This window comes from Lagopus leucura, unplaced genomic scaffold, assembly GCF_019238085.1.
Source record: "Lagopus leucura isolate 7727_CA_CO unplaced genomic scaffold, USGS_WTPT01 Super-Scaffold_1, whole genome shotgun sequence".
Classification (NCBI taxonomy): Eukaryota; Metazoa; Chordata; class Aves; order Galliformes; family Phasianidae; genus Lagopus; species Lagopus leucura.
This window is the reverse complement of record NW_024962250.1, coordinates 10,571,295-10,595,419: the sequence shown is the minus strand read 5'-3', so window position 1 is coordinate 10,595,419 and position 24,125 is coordinate 10,571,295. Positions and strand designations below refer to the sequence as shown.

The following is a 24,125-nucleotide window of genomic DNA, read 5'->3' as shown; positions in this document are numbered from 1 at the left end:
CTGCCCCAGTTTGTCTACTGGCTTTCAACCTTTCTACATGTGTCTGGAGGTATAAGCTGTGCCACCTATGCATTTGCATTCCACAAGTCTAAATTGTACTGAAGAGTTGCAGAGTAATCACAAACCATGTTCTTGCACTGAAAAGAGCTCTCTGACAGCAGTTTCACAGTTCCCTATATCTGCGTGCACCTACCCTTATATATACTCAAAGAATAGGCTTGGTGATGGCATAATTGCACCTCTTTCTCAGCACCCCAAGCACACTGTTCATAGTGTACTTCCTTGTTTCCCCAAGATGCAATGACAAGTGCTTCTGCACAGCAGTGGTATGGCTAGGACCTCAGACCTGTGGATTCTTGCAGTGGAGCTTACAGCCAGCAATTACTTTAACTGGCTTTTTGCTGAAAGGACAGATGTATTCTTAGAATCATAGAATCATAGAATCACAAGGTTGGAAACGACCTATAAGATCATCCAGTCCAACCGTCCCCTCATCACCATTGCCACCACTAGTACTAAACCATATAACGCAGCACGTCATCCAGACGCCTCTTGAACACTGCCAGGGACGGCGACTTCACCACCTCCTTGGGCAGCCATTCCAGTGCCTGACAACTCTCTGAGAGAAGAAGTTCTTCCTTATGTCCAACCTAAACCTCCTCTGATACAACTTGCGGCCATTGCTCCGTGTCCTGCTCATTGCCTAGGAGAAGAGGCCAAATCCCTCTTCACCACAACCTCCCTTCAGGAAGTTGTAGAGTGCAATGAGGTCTCCCCTGAGCCTCCTCTTCTCCAGACTGAACAATCCCAGCTCCCTCAGCCGCTTCCCATAAGATTTGTGCTCCAGACCCCTCACCAGTTTTGTTGCCCTTCTCTGGACACGCTCCAGGACCTCAACATCTTTCCTGTAGTGAGGAGCCCAAAACTGAACACAGTACTCGAGGTGCGGCCTCACCAGTGCTGAGTAGAGGGGGATGATCACCTCCCTGCTTCTGCTGGCCACACTATTTCTAATGCAGGCCAGGATGCCGTTGGCCCTCTTGGCCACCTGGGCACACTGTGGGCTCATGTGGGCCGAGCATCAACCAACACCCCCAGGTCCCTCTCTTCTTCACACTCATCAAGCCACTCACCCCCAAGCCTATAACGCTGCATGGGGTTGTTGTGCCCAAAGTGCAGAACTCGACACTTGGCCTTGTTGAACCTCATCCCATTCACCTCAGCCCAACGGTTCAGCCTGTCTAAATCCCTCTGAAGGGCTGCCCTTCCCTCAGGAAGATCCACACCACCTCCCAGCTTGGTGTCATCTGCAAACTTGCTGAGGGTGCACTCAATGCCCTCATCCAGGTCATCAATAAAGATATTAAACAAGATGGGCCCCAGTACCAACCCCCGGGGGACACCACTTGAAACGGGTCGCCAGCTGGACTTCACTCCATTCACCACGACCCTCTGGGCACGGCCTTGTAGCCAGTTCCTTACCCAAAGAAGTGCATATCTGTTCAGACCATAGGCAGCCAGTTTTCCCAGAAGAAGCCTGTGAGGGACCGTGTCAAAGGCTTTGCTGAAGTCTAGGAAGACTACATCAACAGCCCTTCCCTCATCTACCAGACTAGTCACCCAGTCGTAGAAAGAGATGAGGTTGGTCAAGCACGACCGGCCTTTCACGAACCCGTGCTGGCTGGGCCTGATCCCCTGGACACTGCGTACATGCTGTGCAATCTCATCCAAGATGATTTGCTCCATAACCTTCCCTGGTACCGAGGTCAGGCTGACAGGCCTTCTTCTTCCTTAATGTTTGCTTTACAGCAATTTACAACTTCTATCCTTTTGCTATATCATGTCCTTGTTCTGAAAACCAGGAAATTCAATAAATCGTATTATGGAAAGATCTAATTATTTTTGTCTTTTTTATTTTAAAGGGTTTTTCTAATATTTAGTAGTCAATTTTTTTTTTTTTCCCATCTGTGAGAGTTTTAATAACCTCTTTTGTCAGGCAGGGCAACTCATAAAGAATATAAATATTTTGCTGTTCCTTGGAGGGCCATTTGCATGTACAGTTGGGATTGTCAGAAACACAATGACTTACCAGCAGATGATCAAACAGAAGGACTTTACCCAATATTGAAGTCATCCTGACTTAATCCACATACACAACATTATCAGCATGCTAAAATCTTTGCTGCGTGCCTGCAGCATCCCCTCCCTGAAGCACCTGCAATACCAACAGACAGCAAGGCACGGAAGCTCAGAACATTGCAGGAATCTTGGGCTCTGATACTGGTGGTACAACTGATTTTCCTTTGAAGAAATTGCAGGCATAAGCCCCCCAGGATTTCCCGTCCTCCTGATGAGTTTCTCAGATAGCATGATGCGGATACTATTTGATTTTGGTCACTGTCAACACAAGCAGCTTGAAATGAACCAGTTCCTTGTACACAAATTCCTAATCCCAGTTTGATGAACCTCTTTACTGTAACCCACAATTAATTTGCTTAAGTGGTTTTATAAAAACAGTTACCATAAGACCATATAGCAGTCAGAGTGGCTGAGACAACACTAACTAAACTTTCACTAATTAGATCGAGCTCCCTGACCTTCCCTTGCTGACAGATTGTGAGGATGAAGGAAAACCACAAAATGGTATCCAGTGATGGTGTGTCAGGTGCCTGAAATGGAAGTGGGGCATGCGCTCAGGAAGTGCTTCTAGTTCCTCCTTCATGACTGCTGCTGCTCACTAAGAAGTTCTTCACTGCATTACAGCAGAACTTCATTCAGAACTGAAGACAGTCTGCAGCACTTAATAGGCAGAGATTTACATCTATCAGGCAGTTCTTTACTTCTCAAGTACCCTAAATTTCCTAATGATTAAGCGTTTCTCAAAAAATCCACAGGAGAAGAACCCTGGTCATACATGTTCACTTATTCACTCTCTGTGAAAGCTGCCAGAAAATGCAGCATTATGCCTTCCCTTCCATCTTCTCTGCAGAATCAAGGCTTCGGCTGCAGCTCCTTCAGTCCAGGTAACCAGATGGGATCCTCCCAGCCTGCAGACCAGCCACCAGGGCAAGGTCTGTATGGATACTAATTAGCAAGTCCACAGCCAAGTGAGGACATCAGGAAGACCAAACATGGCCATCAAGTACATAGCCATACAGCCAAGTCCTAAGGCCTGCCAGATATATCTGTGTGAACTCATTAACTCACACATCAGGTTTAGGTTAAATATCAAAAACCACTTCTTTACGAAAAGGGTTGTTAAGCATTGGAATAGGCTGCTCAGGGAGGTGGTTGAGACACCATCCCTGGATGTGTTTAAAAACCATTTGGATGTGGTGCTCAGGGACATGATTTAGCAGAGGGTTGCTAGACATAGGGTAGTACAGTGAAGTCGTGATTGGACTCAATTATCTTTATGATCTTTTCCAACCTGAGCAATTCTCTAATTCTATGATCACCACACAGCTATGAAGTCCCAGCTCCCACTTTGCTTGCTGATACAGAGCAGTACAAGCCACAAGCCAGCTAATTCACCACGGCAGATAAGGCAGCTTTCATCAAAAGATTTCAAAGTTCTTTTCAAAGGAAGGAAGTAATCCAGCATACAAGATAGGATACTCATGCACAAAGCAAGGATGTGACTTGCCTGGCATTAGGCAGGAGGCTCAGAACAATCTTCTCCTGAACTCACCACACTGCTTATGCCCCAGGCACATTTATTCTGCCAAACAAAGCTTCTAACATCCTTTCCTTTAATTCTCTGAATACTTGTTCCCATTTTCTGCTTTTAACTGCCGCTTAATGTAGCTGTGCATAAATAAATGCTAATTAGTATTATTATTACTTCTGCACAGAAGGAGAGCATGAAAGGACAATACAAACACCAAGACTAGTCTCAGGATTGGTTTAGAGCACAGATCTCAGTTCTCTTTTCTACATTTTGTGATGACGTATTTCCATAGTCTTGAGAGCCACGTGTCATGCAGTTAATGCATTCTGCTCACCTTTACCAGCTGAAGGTTCTGCCTTGGAACTCTACGTGTAGCTGGTTGGTTTTTTGTTTTGTTGTGCAGTTTTTTTTAATGGGTACTACAAAAACAAAAGAAAGCACTAAGGCTGCAAAGTAAAGCTAGCATTCAGATGTTGAGAAATGAGAATAGAAACTTGCTTTTAGTTCGAGAGGTTCTGCCTCATCAGATTTCAAGCAGTCTTCAACCATGTGGTCAGAACTGTCCCGAACTAAGCTATGCTACTTCTCTCACACCTAGCTCTAAAACAGAGTAATTGTCAAATTAGTGCACTTACAAAAAAGGATGGAGACATCTGTCATAAGGTAGTCACACATACTTCTAGTATTGCTGACTGAGACACAGTGAATGACTTTGACTTCTTATTGTCTTAACACTGGCTATTTAAGATTTTTAGGCCCCTTTTTCTTTATCTTGATGCTAGAGACCATCCAGGGCCTCCTACTCCTAGACCTGAAGTGTACCTCCTCTATTTTTGCATTTTTAATAGTTTAGACAAGGATAATGAGCACAGTTGTATGTGAAGAGCAGCAAAATAATCCTGCTTGCCTCTGAAGGATTTATTAAATTGACCTTTTGAGTTCTGTGGTGGTTAAATCATGCTGTTAATATTTTAGATAGATTTCCCACCTTGATTTACCCATATGAGTAATGAAGAGGATGAGAGCAGAAGTGTCAGAACTAGCTATTTAGGCTTTTATTTTATTATCCGGGTGTGTTAAGGGGCAGCAACAAGTCCACGCATATGGGTCTGCTTAATCTGTTAAGAAAGTGAATGTAGGACAACCTAACCCTACATTCCATTCCTGATAAGGTGTTCACTGAAGGTTTACTTCACCTTTACTACAAATCTTAAACTTAAAATATGCTATTAGTTTTCTATTAACCTCTGTCTTGTTTGACTTACATTTCAAAGGTTGGGGAAGGAAAGGGCAGTAAAAAGTTTGCTGATGTGTTCCAGCAGAATCAAGGGAAAAGGGCTTTGAGCTTATGGCTTGGACATGAGACAGAGCTTTTACATGTCAAAGTATATAATAAGCAATGGCCTTATTTCACTGCTGCAAGTAAAGCTTTCTTTAGCTTCCACTAATAATCGTACAGCTTTCTCTTAGGTTTCCTCCAAAATATTTAAGTTTGCATTTTGTTTTAATAATCTGTAAGCTTTCTGTGCTAATTTAATGATTTGATTCCAAAACAGTAGTTCAGACACTCTACTGCTTGAAACTCATTCTGTACCGATACATTTTCTCCTTGCTTATTTTAACATGACAGCATTTACTGAATGGACTCATGTCATTTTCCCTTCCAATAATTAGCAAAGGTGAAATCAATTAAGAACTAGTTTTCCTAAGAGTGTATGCGAGTCCCTCACAAATTAATTGCTGGTTCTCAGATTCATTAGAGGTTTTCTTCAAAACAAAACAAAAAAAAACATCATGCATGTTTTGTTGTTGATGGTGGTGGCTTTTTTTCTTTTACAGACTCATCTCACTTAGGATCCATGGTGGGCCTTGTTTGGAAATGGTCACTTGTAGCAAAAGAAACTATTGGACTCTTGCTCTGTATAATGAGGAAAGGTGAAAGATTTGCAGTGACTGAGGATGGGGACACCAGAAAATGAAGTGAAAGTTTTGCAGTTAAAGTAGTTGAACTCAGTAAAAAAAGTTTCTATCCTTGTATTTGCCATACAATTCCTGCAGAAAACACAGAAACATGGTCTTGGTTTTAGATAGAAGGTCAATTGCACTTTCTGTTTCTTATTTCTTTTCTGGCACAGGTCAAGATCCGGAATTCAGATTTACACAAGTGCTGAAGACACATGCCTTAATGAAACATCAACTTTGAACATCTCAGCGGGGAATGGAGGAAATGCAACTTTCCCACAGAATTGTAGGATCTTGGTCAATTGAAAAATGGAATATCCCAAATTAACAGAAATTCAGGATAAATTTGCACTTTTCCATGCTTCAGTTCTCTCTGAGCAGAAATAACAGCTCTCCTACAATTCAGTATTTTTGGCAAAGTGGAAATGTATAATCATCAAAGAAGTATGAGAAAAAAGTCAATACTTAAAAAAAAAAGCATTCTAAATAGTGCACGCTAAAGAAAAAATAGAACACTCACTTCTTGAATACTGCAATATTTTGTTAGCAGAACACTTAAGCCATTTTTATTCATTTTCAGATCACGGAGGGTTGTTTATGCTCTTGCTATTAAAATGATAGAAGTTTGAGTGCTGGCCAGGTTTGTCTTTGCAATTTCTGCTCTGCAGCCTATTAAATGAGCTTCGATGCAGGAAGTCCAAGTCTTACAGGAAGTTTAAACCAAACCAGTAATAAACCTGCTGCATCTCTACCTCCTAACCCTTTCTTTTTGAACATCAACAGGCTGTCAAAAACATTAAGGGCTGAGACAAGAGATTTGACTCTTGGCTCTGACTTGGCAGGATGCTTCTGTAAGCACTACTACAGATCTGAAACAGCAAAAAACAAAAAAGAGAGAGAAAGAAAACAGCTGTGCCCACCTCAGCCAAAGCAGCAGAGAAATGATTACAGTTCTTGTGCATCAGGTGGTATGCGTTGCCTTTGTATTCTTTGCCCAGCTCTTCCATAATTTTATCCACATCCTCTTCTGTGAAGTCTGTGGTGCCTAGTGCGATGGATTCTCTAGTAAAAACAAAGCACAACAGGAAACATGGAAAGCTTGAATGAAGAGAGTGATATGTCACCAGGAAAAAGGAAATGATAAGGCAATGGCAAGAAGGCCAGGTGTAAGTCATCAACATGCATATCTGGGGCTATCAGACAGATTCTTACTTAAAAAAATGGCATGCTAATATCCTCAAGTTTATCCGTAAAGCAGATTACAGCACAGAAGCAGTCCCTAGAGCCTTCTGCTCACCACCAGGGACATCTCAGTTCTTGGGGTCTGCTTGTTTCCCCCTATATCCATAGCTGCTCAGCAGAAAATCACAGTAGGACAGTGGAGACAGTTTTCCCGTCATAGAGACGTTTTCCATGGTATGGGCCACAAAGGAGCAGACAGAGCTTTATGTGGGAACATATTGCTTCTCTCAGTATTCACTCAATAGTGCTTGTTCTTCTGAAGTCTGCAGTACCACCAGTGTAAACCCATAGCCTGTGAAAGTCAAGTCCCATCTTCTGAGGGCAGTTCCTTGAATCACAGCCCCAAAGCCCGAGCACCTTGAACAACCCCTTAATGAAGTATCCTCTCAGACTCTTCTAGTAAGCTGGCCTGTCTTTTGTGACAGCATAAGTATAAACACAAGAGCTGACTTCTGCAATATCCATAACAAGGTGATGCTCATAAAAAGAGTAGTTTTTTTATTTCCCCATGCACTGGCTCTGTATCACACAGTTATTTCCATTCTTGCTGATAGGTAATACCAGGAGCACGGAAAGCAAAGAAAATGGGAAGAGAGAACTACACTGATTTATAACTATACTTTTAAACCCTTCTAAACACACTTCAGCACCACTCCTCATTTGGTGTAAGTTTTATCAGCCATCAAGAACCCCTGCAGAGCTCCATTTGAACAAGGTTTGTGTAAAGGAGGCAGTGAGAGCGCTAATGAGAGAGAAGGGGGGAAAGGACTCCCTGCTCTCCCTACAGAGACAGCTACTAGCAGGGAAAGAAAATGTAGAAAAGGGCCCTTACTTGAATTTAAAGGTCTCGCCAAGCTCTACCGCACTGCCAGGTGTGATCTCGAAAATCCCACTGAAAGGGTAGGGATGCCCTCCATAGGCAAACTCTGACAAGGAAAGAAAACAGACAGACTGTGAGTAATCGAATGAACTCTGTGTCAGGATGGCAACTGTCTTTAAAGCTCAGCATCAGCACCAGGGGCTGGGCCATTGCCAAAATCAGCTTCAGTCAGCCTCTGAAAGACATTTTCTCTGCCCAGTTACCTAGCAGCCTGAGGATACCCTCAAAGCCTCAGATCCAGAGCAGGTTCCATCAGTGCTAATACTGCTGGTTGCACTGCTAATTAGTACCTAGCACTGCTAATCTACTTCTCAGTGCCAGAAAAGCTCGCTGGGTCCACCTCTTTGTGCCTGTCCACATGGCTTCCTGTCAGTACAAAGTTTTGTGGCAGAGGCATCTGGAAATACTATGAGAGGCTGTCAGCAGTGATACTGAGCTGGGAGAAGCCTTTCCTAGAGTAGAAAGAAATCTGTCCTCTTCTTCCAGAGGGATTTGCAGGCAGCTATGAGGAATTCTTTGCTGGAAAAAAAACCCAAGCTAATTACATTCTGCTGCCTTAGCATGTGGGTTGAGCCTGGAGGCCCCTCCATGTTATATGGGCCATCTCACATGGCCTATGAAAGCTACTGTGTTTGAGACAGAGCACAGCACCCCCGGCATTTTATCTGCTACATGTCACTAGCTAAAAATACCATGAGTAAGATAATTTCAGTCAGTCCCATTTAACGCTGTTTGAAGGGGGAAACGGAAAGTCCGTGATGCTGTCCTGTCCTTTGGCTTCACTTTGCTGCATCTCTTCTCACAGACACCTTGACCGCATCCCTTGGATTCTCTACTCAGCTTCAAACCACTTGGTTATTTCAAAACTTACAGACCATAGACGCTGATAAAAACTAACACAAAGCTGGTTTACTCTGACACAGAATTAGCACAAACTTTCCTTATATAGGTTTCAATACAGCTACTGATCCATCTCTCTTCCCCCACCCCAGACTTTCCTACACTGCTGGTCCTTCCAATTTGATTGGTCCTTCCTGCTATTCTGCTACATGCCTGCACAAGCTATAGAGTCTGCAATTACACACTAAAGATCAGAAGAGCTACTTGGTTCATGGCAGAACTGCAGAAGTTCTAGCTGGACTACCCAACAAATTAAAACAGAACTGGTCGAGTTTTTCACTGCTCAAAACATTCTTGCCAAAAACTACAAATTTTGGATTTTTTTCCAGATCAGACCAGCCATGCTGTTTTTTTTCCCTATGTACTGAAGATAACGAAAAGGAAATACTTCATACCTCTGCCGTAGATCTCAATGCCAGAATGGAAGACACCAATGCCCAAGGTGGAGGTGTATTCATTTATCCAGTACTACAGTAAGAAAAAAAGTCACATTTGGAATTATTAGCAGGAAAGAAACATGCAGCCTTGCCCTAACGCATCCCTCCATCTCCTTTCCTCAAGGCAACTTCTCTTGAGGACAAGAAATATTTTTGTAATTTTTCTGAGACAAATTGTGACTCTTTATAGAGTGACAGCGGTGGGCACCTTGTCAGCACAGCTGACCAGGATTACTTCTCCAAAACAGGCTCATCTAATCCTTGCCATATAAGGCATTTTCCTATATTAAGATACAAACAGACCTGAACCTTCATAAACCTGGCTCCGACAGGACATGGTCATTCATCTTTCTCCTCATTTAAATATCTTTCTCTATTTTTTCAGATTCGCTTCTCTTTATCTTCCAGATCTTGAAGAGCTTGAGTTAAAGCACTCCCAGATATTTTCTGCACACTATTTTACTTCCCAACATCTTCTGCAAGTTTTAGGCAGGTTTATTTGGGCAACCAGATTTTGGAGACAAATCCATTTCTCTTGTGTGTCAGAGGAGCACCATTTAGTAGTTACCTACATCATCAGTAATTGCTTTTTAGGACAAAAGGAGTTCTGAACATACCAGTCAACATTTTGCTCAGAGGCACATCACGTTATCAAGCAGTGTTTCAGAAGAGACTAAAGTCTGGCTGCTCCAAAATCAGGAGTGAGGCAACCACAACATTACCCAACTCCGAGACAAATTTTCAAGAGGAGCTGTTAAGCAACTGCTGCTTTGGAGTCCAGCTCTTCCTCATTAAGTGTAGAGCAGAGGAGCACCACAGCACGCATGCACCACTCTTCTGCCAGCACTGCTCAGGGCCTGTTTCCACCACACCGTGAAGGACAGTGCAGACATCCAGAATTAGCTTAGCTGGGGCTTGTTTGGAGTGGGGAGCTGTGCAGTTATGCCAGGGCAGTGCTGCACTGGAGATAATGAGCCCTGCTCAGCACAAGTATTTATTAGGTTAGCTGCAGAGCTGTGCTGCTACAGAAATGATATTTTCAGGCAATGAGTGGAAATTGCCAGCGCCTGGTGTATTTACAGTTCACTTACAGTTAGCATGCAGTGAAAACGCATCTCTAGTAAATCTCAGCAATGCAAATCCTATTGTAATCAAGCACTGCAAGGGAAGAGAGCGGCGTTCACTTGTCTCTCTGTATGATGATGGTTCATTAAGTGAAAATTCTCTTATGGGTCAGCTAACAGCTTCTGGAGAAGCCACAATGATCTGCAGCATCTCTGGTGCCTGGTGACATGGAGGTCCACATGATGAACAGAACCCTCTGCTCTCAGGCAGCCAGAGGTTTGGCGCACTCCATCTACCTCCTGCACTCTGCTTTCTTATGTATTTTTGATGACTGCCTTGAATGCAGTAACTCTGTAAATCACCTGGAAATGCTTTCTGCGTGACCATTGCTACTCTGGAAAAACACAGTAGCTTTGATGTGAAAAGTGCTGCCCCCAGCCTGACTTGATGTGGGGTTGGTCAGTATTGATACCTTATACTGTGCTCCCCAAAATTCTTGCTTCTGGCAGTACAGCAGCTTCCTTTCCTTCCAGCAAGCCCTGTAATACTTCTTGTTCTTTGAGTTTTGGTATCATAGATCATTTATTAGTGCAGGATACCTGACCCAACCTGGACCCCTTCCCACCGCTCTCTTCAATTTTTGTAGAACCTCTATTTAACTCATCACTGAATTATGCAAACTCTCGGGTCTGGGCACACCAGAGCACTAAACCAGAGCTAGACGAAGCAGCCCTCAATATCCACCAGCTGAGATGAGACATGAGCAGCACGTCCTCTTCTTGAGCAGCGCACCGGTGTTTGTGGATGGATGCCCCCTTGTTTTCTGCTGCCTTTCTCCACAGACCTCTGTCTCCCTGCCCACTGCAGGAGGGATACCCCTGCTCCTATGGTGGAAAGAGATGCATATGGGAAGAAACCATATGATACCAGCCACAACTGCTAAGGAGCCCAAGACCATCTCACATGGGCAGCGAGGGCATGCCCTCAGTTCAGTTCTTTCATCTCCCAGTCTTGTGGGCTAACACCTCAGGCTCTCAGATAGCATCAGTAAGAGTCACAAAAATACTAGTTTCTGCAGTCCCACAGTAACTGCTTCCAGAGGGTAAGGTAAGTAGGTTACCTTCTCCCCCAGGCTGAGCTATTGGCTCACAGCAATAATACAAGTGCAATATACCAGGGTCACACCAGCTGCTTTGCTTACAGGAGTAACTAATAAGATCTTTTCAAATCAGAAATGTTCTTGCATATTAGCTAGTCAGGCTATCCGCAGAGGCCATGCTGCATCTGGCTTCTGTATTTCAAACAAAGAATTTAAATTGAAATCCACTTTCAAATACAGTTTTCCCTTCTTCCTTGTTAAAGTCCATGTTGCATCCAAACAAATAAGCAAACAAAGAAGAAAAATAATGCACTAAATACAACCGCCTCATATAAGCAGAGCACTGTCGTGACACAAGCCCATCCCATCCTCCACCTGCCTGCACCATTCTTGTTCCCAGCATGGCCATAGCCCCAGAACAACCCCTGCCCAACCAAGGCAGCTGAGACAGGCTGCAGACAGCAGGACAGCTAGTGAGGAAGCTCCACCAAAGGGGAAGGGAGAGAAACAGAAGTATTTCTCTGCTATGCCAGGTGCTGAAGGATTACAGCCATAACACAGACTTTTCTGTATTTAAATGATGTGTTCTTTGGTATGAAACCTTTTATTGAACAATTATGGACAGAACTGTGACAACCTCAGCCATACTTAAATTTCAACCAAGCAAAAACACTTTTTAGTGTTTTCTTTCAAATAACCTTAATAACACAGGGGTGTTATTGAAGTGTGATCTGATTTGCATCTTAGATAATACTGAAGATACTCAACTATTATCAAGACCAAAATGCAAAGCAGCTCTGAATCATTGCTGCTGTCCTCAGCTCACCCCTATCTCCAGGGTACTGCAGAATGTGCCTTCAGTGTACGACTGAACATGCAGCAACCACTGCCTGGCACTGGGGCACAGCCCACGGCTTGTCTCAGGAGGAACCTACGCTGAAGTGAACATGTCAATCACTTGCAGAGCTGGAAAAAAGAATCCAAGCCAAATTTGAAATCCAGTTTGTAGACATAAGCACGAGCCAGCCTCGTTTTCCAAAGGCTTTGCAGTTCTGAGCATATGAATAGCAGCAACAGTCAGCAAATACTCATCTCTTGAGTAAATTGGCTATTGCTTAGATTAAAAAAAAAAAATAAAAAAACTCTGCAGCCTGTTCTGAGCCAGATGAAAGAGCTGGGGGATTGAATTCAGCAGGATCTTAGAGGGACTTGTGATTCATATCTGCATTGCATGCTGCCTGCAAAATCATGCTGTAAAGCCTATACAGAAGGACTTGGACCATTCTGTCTTGTTTCCATCACAAACCAAGACAAAGAACAGCTCAGAAGGGAAGAGAGGCAAGGATGAAGGCAAAACAGACTGCAGCTGCTTCAGAAAAGCAGGAGACAGCCCAGGAATCAAATTCAAACCAGAGAGGAACCTCTTCCCATTTGCATTTTGCAGTGTATCAGTTAAGATCTTTTAATGCAGGTCCCTGATGATGTAGAATTTGGAATTTTCCGGTTTTAATTCAAGCCATCCCTGATTTCATGGTTACTTTGCTTCAGTGTTCTAAACGCCTGGTGAGATAGCTTAGATTCAGGAGACACTCTGAGTCAGTTGTTATGTTATCTATTTTATTCATCTTTACTCCTCGGAAATAGAAGTGAAAGTCTTATTGGGATGGGAAACCATATCTCATATTTGTAGATAAGAAACTAAAGAGCTTCATTATGCCTCTGTTAGTTTGATACAAAGAAGCAGATAGTGCAGCACTTGCAGATAATGCCACCCTTTGACTTTCCAGAGCATGAGTTTTTAAGAACTGCTACTGAAAGCACAGGTTTCCAGAAAGAGAGATCCATCTATATTTCAATTCAATCTTTGGTTGATGCCATACTATAACATCAACATTTTTATCACTGTTTTTTTCTTTATCTGCCCTATTTCAGACCATTATTTTCTGTGGCATCATCAGATTCTTCCCAGCATTCCTGTACCAAGCAGTCCAACCTAACTAGCTCCCTTGAGACTAGAGACAAGACTGTCCATAGGACAGAGCAGCTGGCTCACTGCAGTAGAGAGCCTTGGCTTGTCAGATCCAACTGCAGGACACCCAGGGCTCTAGCTGCTATTGGTATGCTCCATGAAAGGAGTATGACCAACAAGAAGCATTTCTTCTTTCCTCTGCATTTATTAGATATACCATGCAGCCTTTTCCTGGTATTGTAGTGCTTGGCCCTGCCATTACCTTACCTAGGCAACTTCAGGAAAACATGCAACGAAGAGTGAATGGTCATAAATGTACTGGTCAGTCATATATCAAACACCAGAAAAATTCATCTGCGCTGTTTAAGCTCAAGCCAAAAGCCAGTATTAAACAGAACATCTGATTGATGCAGGAGACCTGCCAGAGAGCAATAAAGTGGTACCTTGGCACTATTTTCTGACATGTATTGATCCAGATCTGAGAGATGAGAGCACAAACAACAAAGCTACAGAGGAAACTAGAGAACATCATTTCAGGAAATCCATGAGTGAAATCTGAGCCCTCTAAGGCCAGATACAAATGCTCAGCAACTTCAAAAGAGTTTCAGTTTCCCCCTGTGAATTTTTCTACAAACCAAACCAAAATCTAGAATGTTGGGCCTGCAGAGGTGGAAGGAAAGAGCCTAAAACAGCTCACAGAATATTCTCTGAATAATGGTTGCAGTAGTGAAGAAAGCATTATCTCAACTATAGACATGAAGAACAGCAGGCTTCCTGTAGATCTTTGTCAAGGCATTTTAGTCATATTATGGCAGTATTCACTTGTGTCCCACAGCCCCAAGCATGCACACAGCTCTGCTAATATGTCCACGTCCTTCTGCTGTTCATTCCTTCTGGCCCACAGCTCTAGTAATAAAAAATCATCATCATCATCATGTGGAATGACAATTATATAGCATGGCTGCTGTAAGTTTTCTTTGGCAATTGGATGCGACCCAAGCTCATTTCAGTGTGACCTGTGTCTCTTTTACATTCACTCCCCCAGAGGGTCAAGGTTTTTATATTAACCAAATCTAAAATGCTATTTCCCTAATACACTGTGAATACAGATTAAGCATAAAAGGATTTAAATGCATGCACGCAGAACAGCAACTGAAAAAGAAGCTTAACAGGATATTGAGAAGAAGAGTGATGGCAGAGGCCTGTCTTTGGTAGTTTATACCTGGGAAAAGCTGTCTGGATAGGTGCTCACCCTGTAGAACTCACAGAATATGACTCTTCTCAGTTGGAAGATCACCTTCTATGCCGTGCTCTGTTTGTTGCTGGCAAAAGGGATCAGTCTGCAAGTCTCGTGCTGCATCAGCTATCAGATCGCTCTAAATCCTATTAGCCAAAAGCATCTGTTTTACTCAGGTATGCTAACTTCACTTAAATGCCAGACAATGTTAAAGAAACACAAAACTGCAGTAAGCAGTTCTCTTACAAACCAAACCCATAGATCAGTCTCCAGTTGTGATAGGTAACAGCAGGCAAGTCTCAAGAAAAACAATTCATAGAGAGCAGTCACTGGCACCTTTGTGAACAACCAGTGGCAGAACTGATCAAAGCCTGGGAAACTCCAGGGTTTCCTACAGGAGAGCAACCGAGTGCAGAGAAGGCTGCAGCCTCAGTGCAATCGGAGAGCTTGATGTGGCACTTAGATGGAAGGCCATACATGAGAAGACTCCACTTCAGATTTGGACATTAAGACTTTTTAGAAGAACTGGCTGGAGGTACCTCAGGAGCAGGGTCACACCGCAGAAAGAAAAACGCAAGGCACCTCTTTGTGCAGCTGACCGCTTCAGTGCATTTTGGTTGAGAGGGGTTTAAACTTCCTAGCCGGGCCCTTCTCAGCTTCTGTTGAGGGCAGTTTCTCACTCTTCTTGGTAATATATCTTAGTAAACAGGGAATCTTCCAGACAATTACAGCCTGAATTTACAGTTTATGATGCTAAATGTATTCCTCCTACAACCCCATAAAAGTTGCTAAGCTAAGAGAAGAGACAAAGCAACACAACACGTCAGAGTGGCCTTTTGCCAGCACAGAATCACCTGCACTCTGGGGAGGTAACACAGGCTAGACACCTACAGGACTGTGAGAGCCAACTGTCATAAGCAGCTCTTATATTTTTCAGCCAGGCTCTGCACAGGATTCTTTTCCTCTCAAGCTAGTTTAAATACATTCTTCAGCTGTTTCTTCAGGAGGAATTTCTTTGAAGCTTGCTATGGTTTTTCAGACATCATGATACATTTCTGAATTGCCCGATGGATGAACCAGTGCTAAAATCTTAGCAATCATGAAACGTAAAGGGCTTATTTCTGTGGCTTCTGAACTCCACATGTGGATTAAAAACTGATGTTGCTGCTGAGGGAGAGTTGGAAATCTACTTATGCTTCAATGTTGTGACATAATGTGATTTTACTGGAAGAACAGCAGGACAGAATAACATTAATCATGCTGCAGAAAGGAAATAACATGTATCTCAGCTGTTAACTTCTGGGTATATTCTGAACATTATACACTTAAAATTATGAAAAAAAATTAGCTTCAGTGTTTTCACTTACCACTTCATCCTACAAAAGGGCAGGCATAGTCCTGGCTCAGCATACTAACATCACTTGACAACTCTTAGAATCATTGACTTTCTCCATTGCCACTCCACTTTCCAACCTATTGCACTGATGGCATGCATCATCCTGAACAGAACTTCTTTCCTGCAGCCATACCAGGGAGAAAGCTCACTCCTGGGTAACCTTTCCCTCAAGTTGCTCACAATTGTAACCTGCTACTCTGGCCAATCTGGCAAAATCTGCATTCAATGCAGCCAACTCCTGCTGGGCATACTGAACATTCATCCAACCAGTGTTTTGGAACTTGATCGGGGACCTGCCTTTCCAGTGGAGGGAGAGAGCAGCTAGCTGGCTAGATCAAGCAACTGTTTTCTGTCCCTGCAGAATGAACATCTCTGCGTCTTCTGCTACTTGCAGGTTCACACAGAAGCTAGCAGGAGTCAACTCACAAGATCAAGGGTTTGTCACAGCAGTCATGACACCAATAGCTCAGTTTCGGCATCTGTGTTCATAACACGATGTTTGTAGTAAATTATTTGTGCCATATGAGAAGCAATATGCCCTTTTCCCAACCTCTACCTGCTTCCCTTAACCTCAGTTTTGAGTATGCCTGAAGGAGGCCAGAGTGGGTTTGCAAGCATCTGATGGAAGCACTGAAAGGTTGTTGCTAGAGATGGGTAAACTCAATAACCCTTGCAGAAAGGCTTTCCCTGCTATTGCACACCACCTCACATGCTCCATCTCCTTAGTTCTGAGAACATCCCTGTACAATCAATCTCAAGAACATGAAGCTAGAAGGAAAAAAATGTGTCCATTTGTAGGATTATACTAAAGTGTTTTAACTCCTGGGTTAGCCTTAAAACTCTGCCCCTCTTGCAGTATACCACTGAGTGTCAGTAAAGTCACTGCTTCAAGTGATACAGTCTATACGGTTGGAATTAGGTCCATTCTCAGTCTTAGGGCAGCCATATTTTTGAACATATTTTCTGATAAAGCTCTTATGCACAGTGAATTCTCTGCTTCACAGATGTACCTCATTTGCTGTCTGCGTACAAACCAAGCTCACAGCATAAAGGGAATTGAACTCTCTTGAAAAAGTCAGACGATGTAGGTAAGTTGTACAGAGTATTTGTTCACATGCAGTAGAATTATTCTCATGTTGCAGGACTGAATTAGTTGCTGTATGACTCACACGTATTAGTCATTTTCCACTTGGACAAAAGAAAGTGAGGTTAGAAGGGGGAAAAAGGCAAGAAATACACCTGGAGAACTTGTGTATGCTATGAACTCAGCTAAGTGCCAGTACCTTTCCCTGAGATGCATTCACAATGACAAATTCAGAAGTTTTCAGAAAGAACAGCTAAGTGATCACAGACTGACTTAAGAGAATTAATACAAAAGAGTTAATAGCTTGGCAAGGCAATGACTACAGATGAGAAATTTGCAAACATTTGACATGAATTATGCAAGAAGACTTTTGAAGAATGGTACAAAAGAATTCAAGTAGGAGTATCGCACTCAGTTTAAAATGAAGTGAGACTTAAGCTAACTATTCTTGAGTTTTCTGGCAGTAAGAAAGCACAAGGAAAGATTTATATGACTGAAAACTATATCAAGAAAGTGTTAGTGTGCCTGTGCATGGCGAAGTATTGAATGGCCTGAAACATTTTACACTGGTAGTATCTAGGAAGCTATTAACATTCTCAGCTGAGCATATTTTGGATCCTGTGTACCCATGTGCATTGGAAGCCCTCAGCACAGTCCATTGGGCATGTCAGGAAGCAGGTTTCCCAAAGACCGTATTAGCTGACTCATGCAAAACCACAGGGAGATTAATAACCTACAGTCCAGCTTACCACAGGGCCTCTGAAGTGTGAGTGCAGACTGTAGAATTATTAGGCAAGTCATGGCCAAACTAGAGCCAGCAGCATGGCCTCAGAGCTCTGTGCTTCACCTTTCCATTCAACAGCTTTCCTCAAGAGCTGGCACATTCAAGAGGCTGCCCAACTGTGGTTCTTTACCACCTCTGTCCAGAAGCTAGTCCTGTCAGGCCTTGACAGGCAGTAGTACAGAAGGAAAAGTGACATTTAGTGTATCCTTTGAAAATGTGGTTTCCAGTCTATGTATCAAGTTTGCTTAGACCCAAATATTTGCCTTTGTTGGGAAAACCAGGCCATAGGTAACATGCACCCTGAGCTCTCCATAGAGCAGCTAATTGTCAGACATCTGCAGCTTGGCTCTGAGGTGCTCAAATGCACAGTGATTCTCTCTGCTCTGGCAGATTTGTAGCAGGAATTTGAACTTCAGCCTGTCACATCCAAGATGAAAACCATAATCATTAACCAATGTGATGTATGTGCACGTAAACAGGTCCATCAGGAGAGAAAGAGATCCATGCCACCATATAAACAGGCAGTTAAGGATTCTCTGCCAGAGGCTCTCACCCTACTCAGGTACCTGAATTTCTCTCCTTTAGTGGCCAAGTATTCATACAACACTGATTCTTCTGCTCTGTCCTGTTCTCCCTAAGACTGCTTCTGCCTAGCCAGAACACATATACTTGTGTTGGAATGCCAACTGCCCATGTCTGACCAAGTAGGGCAGATTTTCTTGAATCTTCTTTTCTTATACACTCTCCATCCATTAGTAATTCAAGAATGAACTACTGTTCAGCAGGATCCAGTTCATGGGTACAGCCATCAGAGCCTCTTGGAGCCCTTCTGCACAAACAACGATTCTTCCAGTTATTCTGACACTTATCTAGACAGCCAAATCATCCAAATATACTCAATCTTCATTTCATATCAACAGCCTTTCTTATTTACAAAACTACCATCATTTCTGCATCATAGCTTACTCCATTAATAATTTCACCAAGGACAACATGTATCTCCCAGATACAAAAAGCAGTGACATCTGCTCTCTTTACACTAAGAAAGTAGTTAAAGCAACTTCTGACTTCTGCTAAGTTCTTATATGGATAACTACTCAGAGAAGGTTGAGGTAACAAGGTCCTTGTAAATTACAGCCATCACAAAGGGACAAGAAATCTCTTCATAATGTCACCAAAGAGCCAGGAACACCTCAGGCAGTGAAATAAGCAGACCTTTTGTTCCATTCCTTTCATAAAAAACAGAACAGCAAACTACTTTCTACCTGTTTTGCAGAATCTCAAGGGAGGCAGCAGACAACTTCAAAGGAAACTGCTGGCTGGCAGGCTAGGATTTGTTAGACAAATGCTGACTTCTTCAGCAGTAAGGCGTTAATAAGAAAAGGTACATCAACTTTAAAGTAAAGAAAATTATTGTCCAAAAGAAAACTATCTGAGCTTCAAATAGGAGACCAAAGTGCGTTCATACCTCCATACACAAAACACCGAAGGACTGTATGGACAATCCCATAGGTAGAATGTCAAAAAAGGACATGAGATTCATATTCTGCTGTAAGTCCGTGGACATCGACTTCACCTTGGAGTTCCTAATGGCAACAGCAGCACCTTACAGCCAGGAGTTACACCTACTGCTGGTGAACATGGATCCCCTTGGGCAATAAAGTAACCATTAAAAACAAACAAAACAAAACAAAACAAAACCAACGATACATTCTCTAGATCTCCTGCCCATACAAATGCTGTGTAAGGCCATAAATCAAGTTCAGTGTTTACATGCCATACAGACCTGTAAATTCTCATTCTGACCTTCTCACCCACTTGCCAGGAGCAATTGTGCCCGTGAGTCAGCAGCAGCTGTCAGAAGACAGGGGTGTGGGCTGCTTGCACCCAAGGAAGCCATAATCTCTGCTGGCTTTGGTAGAACACTTTCAAAATATCTCACTACGCCCATGATAGAAATTGGCTGGATGCCATTAACATTAATTTGCTATTGCAAAAATCAATATTTATCTCTAAGCTTCTAAGAAGGGAATCTGTTCTCCAGCATGCATGGGGGAAACCCTTTAACTGTGCAAGCTGAGATTTTTCCTGGAGAGGTTCCAGGGGCCATGCCTAGCTGGCAGTGTTTCTAACCAGCTTAGCTTAGGAAAATACAGGGAAACACAGCCTTCCTCAGCAAGCCTTGTCCTTTTTTCTTATGCTGCTTTGTCCTGTCTTGGATAAAACTCTTCAAATACAGTGCCAGTTCTAAACTGTGCCTCATCTCTCTGCATTGTCTTTTCCTACGAGAGAAAGGATATGGGTACTTTTGTGCCATAATCATAAAGTCTCTGTCTGCATCACAATTACTGAAGAAGTGCATTGCAGTGATGCTTCTATATTAAAATTTAAGGGACAAAGCAGAAGCCAAGGAACTCAGCCATAGCAGTGATGAAACGTCGCTGTGCCATGGGAATTCAAATACACCTTCCCCAAAAGGCCAATTCCCACTGCTCTCAAGAGGACTATACAAGAGCAGAGCAAAGAACATTTCCTTATGAAGGTCACTGTCTAAAAAAATGGGTTGCCATGTAACCTAGCCTAATGTCACACTGGTTTTTGGAGTACCTGTCTACTACAAAGTACAAAACTGATAGCAAAACAGCAAGCACAGAAGTGCAGATAGTGACTCCTCTATAACTCATGACCAAATGGCTTCCACACTGGGTAATTTTAGCACTACTTAGAATGACTGAAAACAACACTAGCCACTAATACTGTAGGAAGTCTGAGTAATCATTTCTAAATGGTGACACTCAGCTTTGGATGCTGACAAACAGCTTTGAGGATACTTTATCCCCCATATGAAGATGCAAGAGAGTGATTAATACATGCAGCATGCCATGATGGTTGGGAAAAAATTAAAAAGCTGTGGGAGTTTCTTAATGACTCTCATGCAATATGCTGTACTCTGGTTTGCTTGAGGGCTACAGGGGATTTATTTTTCTTCAAGGATTCCCACTGTCTTTATTTAATAAGCAGCACTGGATGTGTGGCTCTAATGCCATTTAATGGTGATCCATTATCAAAAGATGGGAATGGCAGATAGTTCCAGAGCTTAGCAACAAATATTCAGCATTTATTACTATGAAAACACTGTTTTGGGTGAAAATTGTGTAATTTCAGGTTGAAACATGCCCATCTGCATGGCTCTCCAGTGGGACAGCCTCTGTGATTGTTTCTCACAAGAGTCGCATCCCCACCACAGGGACAGGCACAACCATGCCACATGTGCAGCTTCTATGGAAAACACTAAACCTGTCTTCTCTCCTCCCTCCAAAAACCACAGCATTTGTGAGACAAGTGTTGAAATATCACTCAGGCTGCTTTAAGTAATTCCATCTACTGGGTATGGTAAAAATTTTAGACTAATGCTAAAACATAACTTCTATGCTAGTCCACTGTGCATATGCCTAGAAGAAAACCTGAAATGACCATGCAATTCAGCAGGCTGGTTTTTCCATGGACATGCATCTCATAATACCTGTACATCTGAAACACAAATAGTGAGATCAAGGATTGAAGGGGAAAGGCAGGATAAGGAAACAGATCAGGAAGATCAAGGAGAATAGTTTACCTTATGTAATAAATTTCACCAGTAATATCCCACCTCACTCTCCCAGTTTTATTTCTCTATCAAAGTCCATTAGATACTACAATTGCATTTTGGCTTCTATTTATTTTAGTTAAAAGGGAAATGATTGAATATCTGTACCACAGCAGGCAAACGGTACCATCTGTCAGATTCCTCAGAGGTCTGCCAAAAAATTTTCCTGCATGCAGAGTAGACAGCTAATCTGAACTGTGGCCAGGCCAATACAGGAGAACAGGGTAAACACTGTAAATGCCTCATCTAGCTCACAACATCTTCTAGTATCAAAGACATCTGCTCTCAGATTAAACTCTCCCTATGATTTACTTCTTTCAAGAACCGTCTAGATGCTCAGATACCTATTACAGAAAAACCAAGGCCTTACTCTGTCTCAGCTCACAAGGATCCATAGCTCTCAAAACCAAACTAACTCATTTCTAGGAGTGAAGCAGAACACTCCCATTTTGATTAGTACTAAAAATAAAAACCCGTGCAATAATAGGTCACTCAACTCAATAGACAAGTTCTGTGAGCGCTCAAAAATGCTGCCCTGACAGGCAGAGACCTGAGAAATTGCCACTCTTTCTAAAGCAATCCACTGGCTCTATGCAATGTTCAGACAGTAAGGCAGGAGAACACAAGCAGAACTCCACGCAACTGGAACCCACCGAGATATGGACATAACTCTCACAAAAGATGAGGGAGATTGTGCAGCAGATGTGGATCTCATTTCTTTCACTAAATCTGTAAGTTAGTTATCTTGGAGACCAAAAGAAAAATGAAGATTTTTAATCCTATATGAGAAGGAAATATCTGGACACTGAAGGAATGAAAGTCACTGAAGTGACGAGTGGATAGATTTGAGACCATTCAGTTCCCACTCCATTTATCTTCCTTCTCCCGAGTTAGATAAATGCATATAAGAGGTAAACACATTTGTCAAACAAATAAGATCAGCAGCCCAGATACTGTATTTCATCTTATGGTAAACCTTTTTTTTGCGCTATGAAATGTAAGCTTGGTATCATTTATATAATTCCTTTTACTGTTTTTTCCCTTCACACTTCAGAATATTCCTCAGCTTCTCTGCCAGTGAAAAAGATCCAAACAATTTTAAAAATGTAATCCATATAAAACTTCAGAGAGGGAGCAAAGGTGTAACTGACTGGACACTACAACCAAAGGAATGTTTGAAATGCCTGTGCTGTGTCAATGGTTAGCCTGCTCAGAGGCCAGCATCTTTCAGCAATGAAAATACACACAAAGCACTTTTCTCAGCTTTCTCCCAGCTTGCTGCATCCTCAAAGGTATATTTGCACACTGTGAGCCATAAGAATAAGTACACAGCTTGGTTTTCTATCCTTCAACAGCAGTAACTTCCAAGTAACCAAGCATGAAAACAGTGCTAGATGTATAAATACAGGCCACCAATGCATCTTCGTCTCTTAGCAAAAAAAAAAAAAAAAAAAAAAAAAAAGTGCAGTCAGCTGTATTTCTAAATGTCTTGTAACCATGGTTGTTATCTCACTCCAACACTAATGTCAGTGGGGTTTGAGCAGTTGTGTTTGCAGGTGTCTTCTTGGCTTTCCTTTCCAACTCAGTGTTAGCAAGGCACAGACTCTACATTTGTCAGGTGAGATGGTCAAAGATAAAGGACAAGAGCAAGACCAGTTCAATGCTGAATCACTGTGTTGGTGCCAATTCTAAAGAAGAAATTCTCCCTCGGAGAAAAAGAATACCAACTACATTCAACAGAAAGGTGAGATGGAAAACAACATGCTTCACATCATAAGCAAGCATTGGGAAGATGTCTGAAGTAAACAGGAATCAGTACTGAGTTTTAAAGTTTTAATTCAGTATTGATCTTTAATACCACTGCTCAGAGGAGACTTCAGACAAGTTCTTTGGAGCATAGAATCATTCACCATCGTAACACTGAAGTTTCAGTTCAAATCCAGTCACGCAAAATATTTAGATAACATGAACCCATACATTAGGGGGTTAGAAAACTTCTAAATATGCAGAGCTCTTTTACTGATCCAAATCGCCTCACTCAAATTGCCTCAGTATGGGGGTTTTTTAACAGCAAATAAAGACATTGTCACTTACAGCTTTTAGACAGACCTGAAGAAGGTAAGGATAGCCTCTCCAGTAACATTTAGCTATTCCATCAATCCTTCCTTCGACACATCAGAAAAGCCTGTAGGGCCAAGCAATAGCAAAGCTGTAAAACAGAGAGCTTAAAACGGACATACTTATTGCAAAGAAACTAAATAAAATCTTTGCATCAGAGTTTTCTTGTTTCCACTAAAATAAAACTGGTGATATCCCCCTGCCTGAACCTCCCACTTTTATTTTTTGCAGAAAGAGTAGGAAGAGTGAGGAAACCAGAAGAGGCTCTGTTTAAGGTTGACACAGATGAGTATACAATATGAACAGACAAAAATCAGCCCTGAAGAATTCCAGGGACAGAACAATGCACGTGCAAAGGTTTCAGACGAACTATAAAGACAGAAGAGTAAAACAAGGACACTAGTAATTGTCGTGGGCACCCTCTCTACTGTAAAGCATCTTTGGAATCAAACACTAGAAGACAGCAACTGTAGTACCAATCTTTAAACTGAGGACAGGTTGAGAACCAGTGAACAACACATCTGTGAACTGGACATCTAGTCCAGATGAACTAACAGAAGCTATAATAAAGGATATAATTAACAGATCAATACAAATGATTGTTGGAGTAAGGGTCGACATAATTTCTGTAAGGGG

At 42.4% G+C, this 24,125-nt stretch overlaps 1 protein-coding gene across 1 annotated transcript in view; it reads right to left on the bottom strand.

The window, feature by feature from the left end:
- The window catches only part of LOC122175136 (deubiquitinase DESI2-like), a 53,329-nt gene that overhangs the window by 11,894 nt on the left and 17,310 nt on the right, over nt 1-24,125 (bottom strand). The window contains exons 3-6 of the mRNA XM_042862569.1: nt 23,481-23,536; nt 9,050-9,122; nt 7,707-7,800; nt 6,553-6,694 (exon numbers count right to left, since the gene is read on the bottom strand). Of these exons, the coding sequence (XP_042718503.1) occupies nt 6,553-6,694; nt 7,707-7,800; nt 9,050-9,122; nt 23,481-23,536 (365 nt within the window). The remainder of the gene's footprint in view (nt 1-6,552; nt 6,695-7,706; nt 7,801-9,049; nt 9,123-23,480; nt 23,537-24,125) is intronic.